The sequence below is a fragment of the Gossypium arboreum genome, chromosome 9 (genome assembly GCF_025698485.1).
Source record: "Gossypium arboreum isolate Shixiya-1 chromosome 9, ASM2569848v2, whole genome shotgun sequence".
Taxonomy (NCBI): Eukaryota; Viridiplantae; Streptophyta; class Magnoliopsida; order Malvales; family Malvaceae; genus Gossypium; species Gossypium arboreum.
The window spans coordinates 88,190,560-88,206,334 of NC_069078.1; the positions used below are offsets into that span (position 1 = coordinate 88,190,560).

At 32.3% G+C, this 15,775-nt stretch overlaps 1 protein-coding gene across 1 annotated transcript; it reads left to right on the plus strand.

The window, feature by feature from the left end:
• Nucleotides 1-340: 340 nt before the first annotated feature.
• LOC108456950 (beta-D-xylosidase 1-like) lies at nucleotides 341-5,895 on the plus strand. Its single transcript, XM_017755717.2, has 6 exons — nucleotides 341-920; nucleotides 1,977-2,255; nucleotides 3,861-4,030; nucleotides 4,121-4,218; nucleotides 4,303-5,064; nucleotides 5,135-5,895. Exons 1-6 carry the CDS (start codon nucleotides 510-512, stop codon nucleotides 5,734-5,736), a joined length of 2,322 nt encoding a protein of 773 aa, XP_017611206.1. The 5' UTR covers nucleotides 341-509; the 3' UTR covers nucleotides 5,737-5,895.
• The last annotated feature ends 9,880 nt before the right edge of the window (nucleotides 5,896-15,775 follow it).

Below are 15,775 nucleotides of genomic sequence, written 5' to 3' on the forward strand. Positions count from 1 at the left end.
TCTTATTAAAGTTAAATTGGTTGCATTCACTACACTAATTTAAAATAAAGCAAATAGTTTATGTGGGTTATTGAATGGGGATTTATATATATATATATATATTTATGAATTTTAATTAATTATTTAATTGGAATCAGATGAATTAATTACAATTAGCATGCATGGTTTTCATTCTTTAATCAAATCATACATAATTCGTACGTTTTGTTCGACTATATATCAGTTTTTCTTTCATTTTGTATTACTTATAGATATAATTATAAAAATAAAAAAGAGGGTAATTATTAAAATATTTGAAACTATATATTTTAAAAGATAACTGCAAAATAGAGTTGAACTTAAAACTAGATTCTCTTTTTTCTGAAAGAGCAAAAAGCTTTCATGGTATTTTTAGCTTTAGCTTTCATTGACGTGGAAATCCAATCAATAAACCCCGAAACCTTTTTCACATATATATAACACCATTAAGGCCCTCACCCATTTCACTCACAGAATAAGCTTTCGAAAACATGTCTAGAACAAAACATGATTCTCTTATACTTCTCCTACTGCTTCTCATTGCTATCCTCTCCATTTCTTCGGTGGAGTCTGGCCGACCGCCTTTCGCCTGCGACCCGAGAAACGGGTTGACGAGGAGTTTACGGTTTTGCCGGACGAATTTACCTATCCACGTGAGGGTTAGGGACTTGTTAGGGAGGTTGACGCTGCCGGAGAAGATAAGGTTATTGGTTAACAATGCGATAGATGTGCCAAGGCTTGGGATTCGAGGGTACGAGTGGTGGTCCGAGGCGCTTCATGGGGTGTCCAATGTAGGTCCCGGGACTAAGTTCGGTGGTTCGTTCCCGGGCGCCACTAGCTTCCCTCAAGTTATCACCACGGCCGCTTCGTTTAACGAATCGCTATGGGAACGTATCGGACAGGTAAAATATTGAACTTGTTTCAACAATTTTAATTTATCATTTATTCCTAATAAGAAAATAAACCAACCGAATTAAAAGGATTGTAAGCTTTTGTCACTTTGTCAGTTCATTTCTTTAACTTATATAGACCCATGATTTTGGACGAAAGCGTATAAAAGAAAGAATATTCAAATATAATTTTAACTCATTCATATTTTAATCCGAAAACTATTTTTTTTTAAAAAATATGAGCTCATATTCTTTAACTAAATATTGAAAGCTTAAAGTTAAAAACAAATAAAAGGGTTATTAAATTTGGTGACATTAGAAAAATTATAGATATTGAAAAGAAACGTAATTAATAAATATTGTTACAAGTGGTAAGCTTTCTTTTTCTTAATTTGCTGTCGTTTCTTCTTATCTATTTTGTCTGTAACTTAAAAATTCCATGAAAGAGCTTTCAAAGGCCAACCATTGGAACTCAAATTTTCCAATATATAAAAGTTGAGTGCGAAAATTAGCATGTAGAAAATAAAAAGAGTGAAAGTGACTTTTGAGGTCAATAACATATTTCCATTACTTGGATTCAATCATTTTTATTATTCTATAATTAAGAATCCAATTTGAACTACTCATGTCAATTTACAAGCGCTCAGTAATAAATTTATTTTTCTGTCTTTGATTGAAAACTCAAATTATCTTTTTCATTTTTAATTATTAAAATCATTTTAATTAATAAATAGTAATTAAAAAGAATTGAATCTAACCCGAATTTAAAAAAAAATTTATTCTATAAATTGGTTAAAACCAATAATCCTATCTTAAATAAAATTAATTTGTGGTAGATAGATTTGAATATTTAGAATTCAATTATAAATTAATTAAATTAATGTTGATACGTTGGTTTGAATATAGAAATTGAAAATCGATAAAAAATTAGAAATCGAGACAAAAAAAAATTTTGACGATTAAATTGGTTTTGAAAATAAATGTTCCGGCCAATTTGACTATGGATCCAGTTATTACAACATTGCTTTCTACTGTTTGATAAATTATATACTGTTGGGATGACTGCAGGTGGTTTCCGATGAAGCAAGAGCAATGTATAATGGAGGAATGGCTGGTTTGACATATTGGAGTCCCAACGTGAACATATTCCGAGACCCACGCTGGGGCCGAGGCCAAGAAACTCCCGGCGAAGACCCCGTTCTTGCCGGAAAATATGCGGCCAGCTACGTCAGCGGCCTCCAAAGTGCCACCGGGAACCGCCTTAAAGTTGCCGCCTGCTGTAAACATTACACTGCTTATGATCTTGATAATTGGAAGGGTGTGGATCGATTCCATTTCAATGCTAGGGTAAGAAACTTAGAGCCCAACTATTTTTGTTACAAGCTTTTGTAGATCAAATAAATTAGGTTAAGATTCTCTTCAAATCCCTATATTTTTTTCATTTGAAATTATACATTTTAAAGTTGAGATCTAATTGTTAACATATAAATTTTTTTGTTAAAATTACCGGTATGATATTTTGAAATAAAAAAGTCACTTAATAACTGTATTATGTATAACATAAAATGATATTATAATAAACTTCAATTTAACACAAGAATTTTAAAAGTGCTAACAATTAAACTTACATTTTTAATTTTAAAAAAACAGGAGTTAAATTCTTAAAAATAAATAACAGATGACTAAATTCCGAATATACAAAGTCTATATTGTACCATATTTTAACCAATAATCTAATTAAATAATTTGTTTAACCTCTAAACCAAACAAGGGCGTCTCTCGGCTAGGTAGGGGTGTGCAAAATTCGGGTATAACAAAAAAAAATCGGTTAATCGGTCGGTTAACCAAATTAATTCAGTCAGGGGTCGGTTAATAATTTTTTGAGTTTTCAGTTAATGGTTAATTCGGTTCGAAACCGGTCGATTAACCAAATTTTTTCGGTTTAACTGAAAAATTAATAAATAAAATTATAATATATAAATAGCCCACTATTCACTCAAACCCAATTTAATATAAACCCAAATAGCCAATCTAATATATATTAACCCAAGTACCCAACCCAATCCAATCATAAAATTACAAATAATTTAATAAATAAAATAAAAATCTAAAACTAAAACTAAAAATAAAATAAAAATAAAATAAAACATATAATTTTATACAAATAATTCGGTTAATTTGAGTAATTGGTAATTTGATTAATTGATTAATTCGATTAATTAAGTTTATTTTATACTTATTTTAACCAAAATTAAAAAAAACATATAATTTTTGGTTAATTCGGTTAACCGAAAAAATTTCGGTTCGGTTAATTTTTTTAAAAGAATTTCAGTTTGGTTAACGGTTAAAAAATTTAAAAGGTCAGTTAATTCGGTTAATGTTATTTCGGGTCGATTAACCGATTGAACACCCCTACAACTAGGTCCCTAAGATGGGAAAATACCACTTTACCTCTCAATTAATAAAATTTTATTTTAACCCTTTATAAAATTATAAATATATCAATTAATATAATAACAAAATTATTTTTTAATAATCATAAAAATACATAACTTAACTCTAATTCTTTTTTTGTTTCTTCCCCTAAAAGCATATAAAAAGTACATTGTAACTGTTTGGTGTTTCGTCCCTTGAATAAAATGGTGTAACCTTACTTTTAGTCCTTCTAAAAATTAATAATTAAATTTAAGTTTTTTATCTAGTATAAAACTTCTAACTTTGCCCCTAATCAATTTATATTTTTATCTCGATGTCCCTAAAAAAAAAACCCTGCTTCACCTCTGACTCAAAGTTTAATTCAAGCTCGACAAAGTTTTAATTATTTTAAGTTCAAGTCCTATTCGAATTAATAAAAAAAATTCAACTCAATCTCAGAATCACTCGATCAAGTTAAATTAAACTCAAGGAAAAATAAGTTCGATAACATATAAAAAAATGGATAAATGAATGCAGGTTAGCAAACAAGACCTGGCGGATACATATAATGTACCATTCAAAGCATGTGTAGTGGAAGGGAAAGTTGCAAGTGTTATGTGTTCTTACAATCAAGTCAATGGCAAGCCCACTTGTGCTGACCCAGACTTACTTAAAGGCACCATTCGTGGCCAATGGCACCTTAATGGGTTCGTTCCTATCATACATACATACATACATACATACATACATACATACATACATACTATGTTTTTGATGTTTGATTTCATTTGCATTAGGTATATTGTATCAGATTGTGATTCGGTTGGTGTAATGTATGATACTCAACATTTCACTGTTACACCAGAAGAGTCTGCTGCAGCTACTATTAAAGCAGGTTCAGTCCCGATATTCGAGATTTTAATACAATCGTAGATACCGAGATTTGAACTGTTACGCATGTTCTGAATCTGATTTGTAGGTTTGGATTTGGATTGCGGGCCGTTTTTGGCCATATATACGGATTTGGCTATAAGGAGGGGTTTGTTAACTGTAACTGATGTTGACATGGCTTTAGCGAATACCGTTACTGTCCAAATGAGGCTTGGCATGTTCGATGGTGAACCATCGGCTCAACCGTATGGGCATCTTGGTCCGAGACATGTGTGTACCCCGGATCATAAACAACTAGCCTTGGAAGCTGCTAGGCAAGGCATAGTTTTGTTGAAGAACTCTGGGTCTTTGCCGTTGTCTACTTCACGTCATCGTACCATCGCGGTTATTGGGCCGAATTCAGATGTCACGGAAACAATGATAGGAAACTATGCAGGGGTGGCATGCGATTACACGAGTCCCTTGAAAGGCATTTCAAGATACGTGAGGACTGTTCATCAAGTAGGCTGTTCAAACGTTGCTTGCAAAGCAAACAATCTGTTTGGATTCGCCGAGGTCGCTGCCCGCCATGCTGATGCGACAGTTCTCATAATGGGGCTTGACCAATCGATAGAAGCAGAATTCAAGGACAGGACCGGGTTGCTCTTGCCTGGATACCAACAAGAGCTAGTTACCAGGGTGGCTCAAGCATCGAAAGGCCCTACTATTTTGGTATTAATGTCGGGTGGCCCGATTGATGTCTCGTTTGCCAAGTACGATCGTCGAGTAAGTGCCATTTTATGGGCCGGTTATCCAGGCCAAGCTGGAGGAACAGCAATTGCGGATATTCTATTCGGAACAACAAATCCCGGTAAATTCGATTCACTTGCTCAATGTCGAAAATATCAAACTTTTTGAAGCTAACTCAATGAATTCCACAGGTGGGAAGTTGCCAATGACATGGTATCCACAATCTTACGTAGCTAAAGTACCAATGACAAACATGGGAATGAGGCCATCCCCAGGCTATCCCGGAAGAACCTACCGGTTCTACAAAGGTCCAGTCGTGTTTCCGTTCGGTCACGGCTTGAGCTACACAAACTTTAAACAATCATTAGCCTTAGCTCCAACTGATCTCTCAGTGCTCATTAACACCAATTTATTTGCCACTAAAAACTACTCAACATTATCAAGCAATGCCATTAAGGTGAAACATACTAATTGTGATTCACTTTCATTACCCCTCCACATTGATGTTGAAAACATTGGCAACATGGATGGGACTCACACTTTGCTCCTTTTCTCCGAACCACCCACTTCTGTAAAATGGTCACAGAACAAGCAATTGATAAGTTTCCATAGAGTTCATGTCGTTGCTGGGTCAAAACAACGAGTGAAGATCGATATTCATGCTTGCAAACACCTTAGTGTCGTCGATGAATTCGGGATCCGAAGGATTCCGATAGGTCAACATAGCTTATACATTGGGGATCTAAAGCATTCTATTTCTCTCCAAGCAAATTTGGAGGGCATCAAGAATTAAAGTATAATTATTATTGTTATTATTATTAGTTCCACTGCATTTCCAAAGGAAAAAAAAAAGTGGTCATAATTGTACAAGTTTTTAGGCATTTGAGTCTTCAATCTCTTTTTTTTTTTTTTAGAATTGGCCAAATGAATAATAGTGTAATAATTCAAGAAATATTAGTATTTTTTCATAATTTCATCTTTGAATTTTTTCATTGACAATAGTTTTAAAATTGGTAATTTTGTTCAATTTGGTTTCTAAATTTAGATTTTTATTAAAGTTGAACATGTGACAATTTGAGATTGTGTCATATCATCACCTAAAAATATAAAAATTTTTATTACAGATTGTTAAAATATAAATATATTTTTAAAACCATTTAAATTTTTTAACAAAGGTAATAACATGGTAAAATGTCACACTATTATACCTTAACGTAATCTAAATTTAGAGAGCAAATTCGAAAGCTACCAAGTTTCAAGATTAATGTGAATAAAAAAAAATTTAGGGGCTAAGGTGAAAAATTATCAAGTTCAAAAATAAATGTTAATTTTATCTTCTTCTTTTTATCAAATTAAGTAAATCAAGTGATAAAAATTTCAATTTATCCTACATAAAATTTTGAATTTCAATTTTTAAATGGAAAAAAACTTATCTCATTAAAAAAATTATCCAATTTAATTTTAAATTTAATAAAAATTTGAATAAGATTATGGGAGACTTGGCATTCCAATCTTCATAGGATGCCCTTTAGCCTAAAAATGTATTTATTCTGATTAAATTTTAAGGTTTATTTATTGATTGAATAATTGTGTGAAAATTTCGTGAAGAAATTTTATGTATAAGTGCCTAATTTGATAATTAGGACTAAATTGTAAAATTAGCAAAATGTGTGTTCTAGATGATAAAGGGAATTTAATTGATTTAATAATTAGACCATTATATTTAAGTTTGGAAAAAAATGGGCCAGAATAGGACAAATTTGAAAGAAAAACCTTTAAGGGTATTTTGGTCATTTAGTAATTAAAAGAATTAAAAGGGAAAATAAAGCCAAAATTGGTCCATCTTCTTCATGGAGGCCAAATATAGCATGGGGGAAGCCATGGTTAGGGTTTCCAAGCTTTCCAAGCTCAATAGTAAGTCCGTTCTAGTCTCGTTTTTAATGTTCTTTACGTTTTTTGAGTCCCGGTAACTTGATTTAGCTTATTCTAGCAATAATTCATGCTAGGGTTCATATTTGGAAAAATACCCATAGGTTAAATGTGTTTATTTTGATGTTTTATGGTAGAATATGAAGCTTGAAATTATGTTAAACAACTTTTGTTAAGCGATTTTAAGTGAAAACGAGTAAAACGACATAATCGGTAAAAATACCTAATGTTCATAAGTACATGATAGAGTGGGAATTTGATGTTTCCATAGAAGGGAAAAAAATATTCAGCATGTCATAAAACATAAGAAAAATGGATAAATTTTAATTTCCGAGTCTAGGGGTAAAATCGTAAATCTATAAAAGGTTTAGGGGCAAAATTGTAATTTTACCAAAGTTTGAGTTAGAGAATGTTTTGAATATTACATTAATTAAATAATTAAAATATGATGTTTTAGATCCCAGAAAGTGAGATTTGAACCTAAAACGAGAGAAAAACTGAACATCAGGAAAGTTGGTAAAATGGTCGTTTTGGTATCGAGGTAAGTTCATATGTTTAATAAGCATTTAATTATGCATATTTGAATGATAAATTGATATTTTGGCCATAAATAATTTAGTATTGAGTTTCAGATATAATAATTAATGTTCGATAATAATTCGATATTGGAAAGAGAACTTGTATAATTTATATGTAAGACCATATTTTGTATTATGGATTTGTATGATAACAAGAAAGTATTGACTAGCATAGTTTGATGAGAATAAGTTAAGTTGATGATATGATGAGATTGAGAATGTAAGTATGTAAGTTGAGTAGCATTTTACTGTTATGCAGTTATTGTTATTAGTATTGTTATTATTGAGTTATGCGACTAACCTTGGGAATTTGAGCAAGTATGTTTCAACTATGACTTGACAAGGCATTGATATCTCAAAGTCCATGGTTGTACCATGGCAATTAAGGAAGAATTGACGGAAAAATCCATGTTCATAACATGGCATTTAAGGAGGAATTGACGGTTAAGGATACCATGTAAGACCATATCAAGACATGGCATTGGTAAGGCAAGGATCCCGTGTAAGACCATGTCAAGACATGGCATCGGCATTGATTAAGGACTCCATGTAAGACCACATCAAGATGTGGCATTGGCACTATGATAAGGATACCATGTAAGACCATGTTTAGAACATGGCATTTGGTAAGACAAGGATACCATGTAAGACCATGTTTGGAACATGGCATTTGGTAAGATAAGGATATCATGTAAGACCATGCCAAGGCATGACATTGATAAGTTCTATAAGGCAGGGAAATCATGAAAGACCATGTCAAGAAATGGCATTGATGAGTTACTATAAGGCAAAGGTCCCATGTAAGACCATGCTAAGGCATGGCATTGATAAGTTCTATAAGGCAAGGAAATCATGTAAGACCCATGTCAAGACATGGCATTGATAAGTTACTATAAGGCAAAGGTCTCATGTAAGACCATGCCAAGGCATGGCATTGGTGAGTTCATAAGGCAATGATACCACGTAAGACCATGTCAAGACATGGCAATGGTAAGTTTAAAAAGGACAAGGTTCCCGAGTAATCCAAAGAGTAAGTCAAAGAAACGACAAGGTGAGAACATGAAGAAAGAGTACATGTATGCATTTAAGGCTTATTTAATATTGAGATTGTAAGTAATTGAGATTATCAAGTATTAAGTAAGTGATGAGTTTTCAGTTATGCTTGTGACACTTTATGACATGATTGGCAATATGCCTATATTATGAAAAAGTACTCATGTGTTAAGTGAGATGTTGCAGGTATGTAAGCAAGCTATTAAGTAAGGTGCCTTTTGTATTCTGAGCCTTTGGTAAGGTTGTAAAACCCTTAACCCTTATTCGTCGCCGAAACAGGGTTACAGAGTGTTACCAATACATACAGAACATTTACAGATTAATCGAAACATTACTATTCACTTTCTGAGATCATATATATAACGACCTTTATTTGGGCCCTCGAAGCCCAACATGAACATTAAAATCAAGTCGAAACTCAACTGATTTCTCATAAAATTTTTCGCTTAATTTTTTTTAAAAAAAAATTTACTTGTGAACAATACCCACACGCCCGTGTGATTAGGCCATGTGGATTCCACACGCCCGTGTGGCTTGGGACATGCCCGTGTCCCTTGTCCGTGGAGCTTTCTGTTTATGACATCATCATCAATTTAGGGGATCACGGCCACATCGCACGCCCGTGTCCTAAAGTCGTGTTCCATATACGGCTGAGACACACGGCCGTGTCTCTGCCTGTGTGGTCAATATCTAAGCTATTTCCAAGCCTTGGTCAATCTTAATCTCTTACACACTTATACAAAATCAAAAGCATATAACATGGTATTCATTTAATGATTAAACATTCTCAATTAAACTACAAACATAGCATTTGTATGTCATCATACATGTGTCTCTCATACTCATTTTACCTTGTCTATTATGGTACCACTTATACTTTTATACCATGATTATCATCTTACCAAATATTTTCAGCTTAATCATCAAGTATTTATATTTAAAGCTAGATCATATCTTTATAAAATACCACATTTCAGATGTGCGGAATAAAATACTTGCCTTAGACATTTCAATCCAACTTCATACCCAACAAGCATCATATTGAAACTAGTCATATATATACATGTCATGATATGTATCATTCTCATACTGTTTTCTTATAAACATATATCATTTTCTTTCCTCCTCCTCCTCTCCATTCCACATCCTTAATGTATATAACATTCTTGTGAGTACAATTTCACAATTTACTTATTAATGCTCACATCAAGCTGTTCACACGAGTCATAGTCATTCAATTATTTATAATTCGAGATACAGAGCTCCAAAATAAGATCCGTAAATTTTTTCTGAAACTAGACTCACATATCATTCCACCATAAAATTTTCAGAATTTTTGGCTTAGCCAATTAGTACAGTTTATTCATTTAAATTTCCCCTGTTTCACTATCCGACAGTTCTGACCTCTCTTCACTAAAAATTAATTATATCATAGTACAGAACTCAGATAATGTTCTCATTAATTTCTATTGAAAATAGACTAATTAAGGATTTTAATAATATAAATTTGAGCCTCTAATTAATTTTCTCCAATTTTTGGTGATTTTCCAAAATCAAAACAGAGGAACCCGAATTCATTATAACCTTGTCTCACAAAATTCATTATATCTCATAATTTACAATTCAATTGCTTACACCGTTTTTTCTATGAGAAACTAGACTCAATAAGCTTTAATTTAATATATTATTCATCCTCTAATTTAATTTTTACAATTTATGGTGATTTTTCAAAGTCAACCTACTGCTGCTGTCCAAAACTGTTTTAGTTCAAAATGTTTATTACCATTTTTCCTCTAAATTTCACAGGTCATACAATTCAGTCCTTGCTCAATTAGCCCATCTATTAAGCTAATTTTTCTCAATTAACATTTTATTCCATCATTCTAAACTATTACACAACCTTTGAAAATCATAATTTTAACACTAAACCTTAATTCAAAACTTTTTCACAATTAGGTCCTAAAATCAATTTCTATTGAAATTACTTGATAAAATCATCAAAAAAAAAAACAAAATCAAAGCTTCAAATTCATTTTATTTCATCATAAACAGCCAATGCTTATCAATGATAGCTTTTAATTTTGTTCATAAAATCAAAACTAATGAATTAAACACTTGGACCTAATTGTAGAAGTCACAAAAACATAAAAATCTCAAAGAAAAGGGGAAGAATTGAACTCACATATGTCAAAGTATGAAAAACCAGCAGCTTTCAGACCTCCCATGGCGTTTTTGCTAAAGAAAAATGATGATATCTCTAGATTTTTCAAATTTGTCTTGTTTTATATGTTTAATTTGTAAAATTTCCCATTTTGCCCTTGTTTCTCCTTGTCTTTTTTTTGTTGATTTTCTTGCCCAACCGTCCAGCCCATACAATTTGGGTCCAATTGCCTTTTAAATCCCTCCTTTTTAATCACTTAAACTATTTAATCACAATTTAATAAATGTCGCACTATTTTCAATTTAGTCCTTTTTAATTAATTGACTAATTAAACGTTAAAATTTTCTAACGAAACTTTAATACTAACTTAATAACACTCCATAAGTATTTATAAAAATATTTATGGCTCGATTTATGAATCCGAGGTCTCGATACCTAGTTTTCAACCTAATTTAGCTGATTAATTCTTTTAAAATCGCAAAATTCATAAATTAAAAATAATTCTTTTAAGTTCGCGCTTGGCCTATAATTATTATTTGTTAAAATTTCTAAATTTACTCGTAAATTTAGTGATCTCGAATCACTGTTTCCGACACTACTGAAAAATTTGGCTGTTCTTTAACGCCTGCGTGCACTGAGACCGTCATTGAGTCGAACACGAGGTGTTAATGAGACTTAATTCATTACTTAAACAGCTCAAACAATTTATTTTTAAAATTTTCAGTCAAGCTAGCAATCTGCGTCACAGTCGCTTAAAAATTCATATCTCGAGTTCCAAAACTCGAAATCCAATTCCGTAAATTTTCCCTAAAACTAGACTCATATATATATTTACTAATTTTTTTCTAGAATTTTTGGTCTATATAATTAGTACAGTTTATTAGTTAAAGTCTCCCCTGTTTCAGGGTTCGACTGCTCTAACCTCTGTCTATTACGAATCAGATATCTTCTTGTACAAAGTTTCAATGACTATGCTGTTTGTTTCTAATAAAACTAGACTCAATAAGGAATCTGTACATATAAATCATGACTTATAATTATCTTTGAACAATTTATGGTGAATTTCCAAAGTCAAAACAGGGGATCCAGAAATCACTCTGGACCTGTTTCACAAAAATTTAAACATCTCATAAAATATAACTCATATACCTATTTTGTTCCATCCATATGAAAATAGACTCATAATTCTTCAATTCCATATTTTATTCATCATCTAATTGTATCTCTACTATTTTTAATGATTTTTCAAACTCATATCACTGTTGCTGTCTGAATCTATTTTATGGTAAATTTATCTATTTCATGGTTTCCATGGATTAGCTAGCAATTTAGCATACATAACACCAAATATGATCATGATTAGCCATTCCAATGGCTAATCATTACCAAGCATTTCCATACCACTCAATAACCATATCATAACACCATATATACAAAATGATTATAATGCTATACATGCCATACTCAAAATATACAAGCCATTATGCCAAGATGATATACGGATAGTGTGAGCGTGCCTCCGACCGTTTCCGATTTCCGAGCTGGCTTGTCAACACTACAAGGAATGAAAAGGAGGGAGTAAGCATAAATGCTTAGTAAGTTCACATGAAAATAGCAAGTAACATAACTATATAAGCAAACATAAAACTTCATTTGCATAATCATCACCGAGACATTCATATCACATTTTCATTTATCATCTTACCATATTGTTGTTATATCGAGTTTTCAACGCGAGGGTTAAGTACATACCTGTTCAAAGTATTCGTTTCACAACACTTACCAATATGTCCCTTTCATCTCGAGTATTCCTCCGCTTGAGTAGAATTTTACCCATTGAACACATCAGAATATAATTCGGATACATAGAAAGTTTGCACATAAGTGCTACATATGTAGTCAAGCTACCATGTAACCCGCCCATAAGTGAACTCGGACTCAACTCAACGAGCTCGGGCGTTCGCATCCATAAGTGAACTCGGTCTCAACTCAACGAGTTCGGATGCCTAGTTACATCTCTCGAACTCGAACTCAACTCAACGAGTTCAGACATTCGCATCCATAAGTGAACTCGGACTCAACTCAACGAGTTCGGATGCCCAAACATCCTAGTGACATGTCACTTGTATCCTAATCTATTCCTAAGGTTCAAACGGCCGTTTTCCTCGATCACACATCTTTGCCATCTTCCACGGAATATCGAAATTGATACTTCGGTGATAGTTCATACTCATCAAGTAATTCACATAATTACATATTATTCAACAATAACCACAAAGCATAATATTTCATGATAATAATCAGCATCATATCATATAAACAACATTAAATTGCTTAAAATGACAATTATGTTACTACATTTACACATGAACTTACCTTGTATGCGAAAATGGCTACTTTTACCATTTCGTCCACAACTTGGTACTTTCCCCATTTTAGCCTGAATTTTAGTTTTCCTTGCTCTATCATTTAAAATATAGTCTAATTAAGACTTACATTATTCAAATTGACCCAAAATCATATTTTGGAAAAATTACAATTTTGCCGCTAAACTTTCGCATATTTACACTTTTGCCCCAAAGCTCGTAAATTAAACTTCAGCCTATTTTCTTATGTTTTATGACATGCTGATCATTTTTCCCTTCTATGGCAACATCAAATTCTCACTCTAACATGTACTTATGACTATTAGGTATTTTTACCGATTAAGCCCTTTTGCTAGTTTTCGCTTAAAACCGAGTAGCACAAGTTGTCTAACATAATTTAAAACCTCATATTCTATCATAAAACACCAAATACACAAATTTCACCTATGGGTATTTTTCCAAATATGAACCCTAGGTTGAATTATTGCTAGCATAAGCTTAATCGAGCTATCGGGACTCCAATAACGTAAAAATCATTAAAAACGAGGCTAGAACAGATTTACAATCGAGCTTGGAAGCTTGAAAAACCCTAGCTATGGTTTCTCCTTGCTATATTCGGCCATGGGGTTGAAGATGAGCAAAATTGGCTTTTAATTTTGTATTTTAATTCATTTTACCCCTAAATGACCAAAATGCCCTTACTATTAAACTTTCAAAAAATTCCATCCATTTCCAAATTTTGTGCATAGACTTAAAAATTGGTAAAATTTCTATTTAAGACCTCCTAATTAATATTTCAAAACAATTTCATACTAGAAACTTCTAGAATGCAAGTTTTACAAATTATTCGATTTAGTCCCTAATTTCAATTTAAGCACTTTATGCATAAAATTTCTTCACGAAATTTTCACACAATCATGCAATCATATCATAAACCTCAAAATAATCATAAAATAATTATTTCTATCTCGAATTTTGTGGTCACGAAACCGCTATTCCGACTAGGCCCAAAATCAAGATATTACAACTCTCCCCCCTTTTAGGGATTTTCGTCCCCGAAAATCTTACCAGAAAAGTGGTCTTCACTTTTAATCTCATATTCAGTGCCGAATAACTTTCACTTAGGCTGTACCTCCAATACACCTCTTTAATTTCTCATATGATCTAAAAGCTTACAGTCTCAACTCTCAACTGTTCTTAAATTTTCAACCCTTCTCAGTTTCCCATGATATCATGACATAAAACTCGGATCTTAACTTGATTAATGGAGACCAGAATTCCAAGAAATCCAACAATCAAAAAGACCTAAAATTCCATGAATCTGATGAGTAGGAATTCATTCAATACAGATATGATTTATAGATCTCGCTAAACATTTAACAATAGGATACATCACATTTTCTTCTTTCTGCTATGGAATTAATTCTGATATGGCCTCAAGAATAATCCTTCTCATTTCCATCCCAATATCAACAATGACAAGGATAATTTTGATAGATTCCAATGCTCGGCTTTAACCCCTTTAACAACTCTGATTTTATGTAACATCGAAAGCTCTAAACTATCACATTACCTCACTGTCTTGAAACACATCACAATTCATACAACGGTACATTACTGAAAGTCAGGAAGTCTTTACTCAATGTAGACTAGTCTAGTTCAGACGCTTCGGTTACCAATATTCTCATCTATGCAAATTTTGTCAACATGTAATAAACTTTTCAGCTTTCACAAGACGAAAACCTTATCATTCGTAGTGACTTTAACTAATATCCAACTCTTTCTAATAAATATACACTTCTCGTTCAGACTATTTACTCTTTTACCAGTACAAAAATGAAATTATATTATCAGACTTGAGAAAAATAATCCTAACATAATTGTCACATGAAATCTTTCAAATAAATAATTCACCATACCGACTGAAACTCGCGCTTTATCACCTATGCCTTTACTGATGTCAAATCCTTATATAGAAATTAGAAAAAAATCCAATACTAAAATCACCACATTACCAAGATCAAATTAGAAGTATAGTCATATTTGACATGATTATCACGAGCTGAAGAACGTACTTCGAACATGAGTCATAATTGACAAATTATGGAACAAAGATAACAAGAAAACCGAATAAAGAAATCCAGAATAAAGAGATCCAGGATAAAGAAACCCAAGATACGATACTATGCCGGAGAATCGAAAACCAAACTCATAGAGAAAATACAGAATACCCCGATAATTCTTCAAAGAAAGAAAGTCCAAAAGAAAACATCATTTAATCCCACTGGAATCAAATATAACAAGAACAATATATCTTCCCATACATATATATCAGATGAAGCATCAAGAAGAAATAGAATCATAATATCATATGTATTCTCTCATCAATTCTTATCAGACGAAATGAAATAGAATACCCGATGAAATAGAGCAATATAAATTATAAACCAGTCAGACTACCAATGCTTTCATCCAACACCATAATTAGAAGACATTCCCATATAACAATAATTTCTTCAGAAGATCAATAGCCATAGAAATATTTCTGAGAACGGGTAAACACATAGAACATCTCAAAAGATCGCTAAATCATCCGGTCATAACTGTCACACTCAGATAGTTCATATTTCAAATATCATTTCCCCAACTAGTTTTGCCGTCACAAATTTCATATTAAACCATTCGCTAAAGAAGGCCAGTTCTGAATAAATTTCGATTTACACTTTTCTCGACCTTGCACCTGAG

Excerpts from the sequence above, each read along its gene's own strand:
- LOC108456950 (XM_017755717.2), top strand. The coding sequence starts at position 510 with ATGTCTAGAACAAAACATGATTCTCTTATACTTCTCCTACTGCTTCTC. Across the intron at positions 4,031-4,120 it reads GGCCAATGGCACCTTAATGG|GTATATTGTATCAGATTGTG; the intron begins GTTCGTTCCTAT and ends CATTTGCATTAG. Across the intron at positions 5,065-5,134 it reads ATTCGGAACAACAAATCCCG|GTGGGAAGTTGCCAATGACA; the intron begins GTAAATTCGATT and ends TGAATTCCACAG.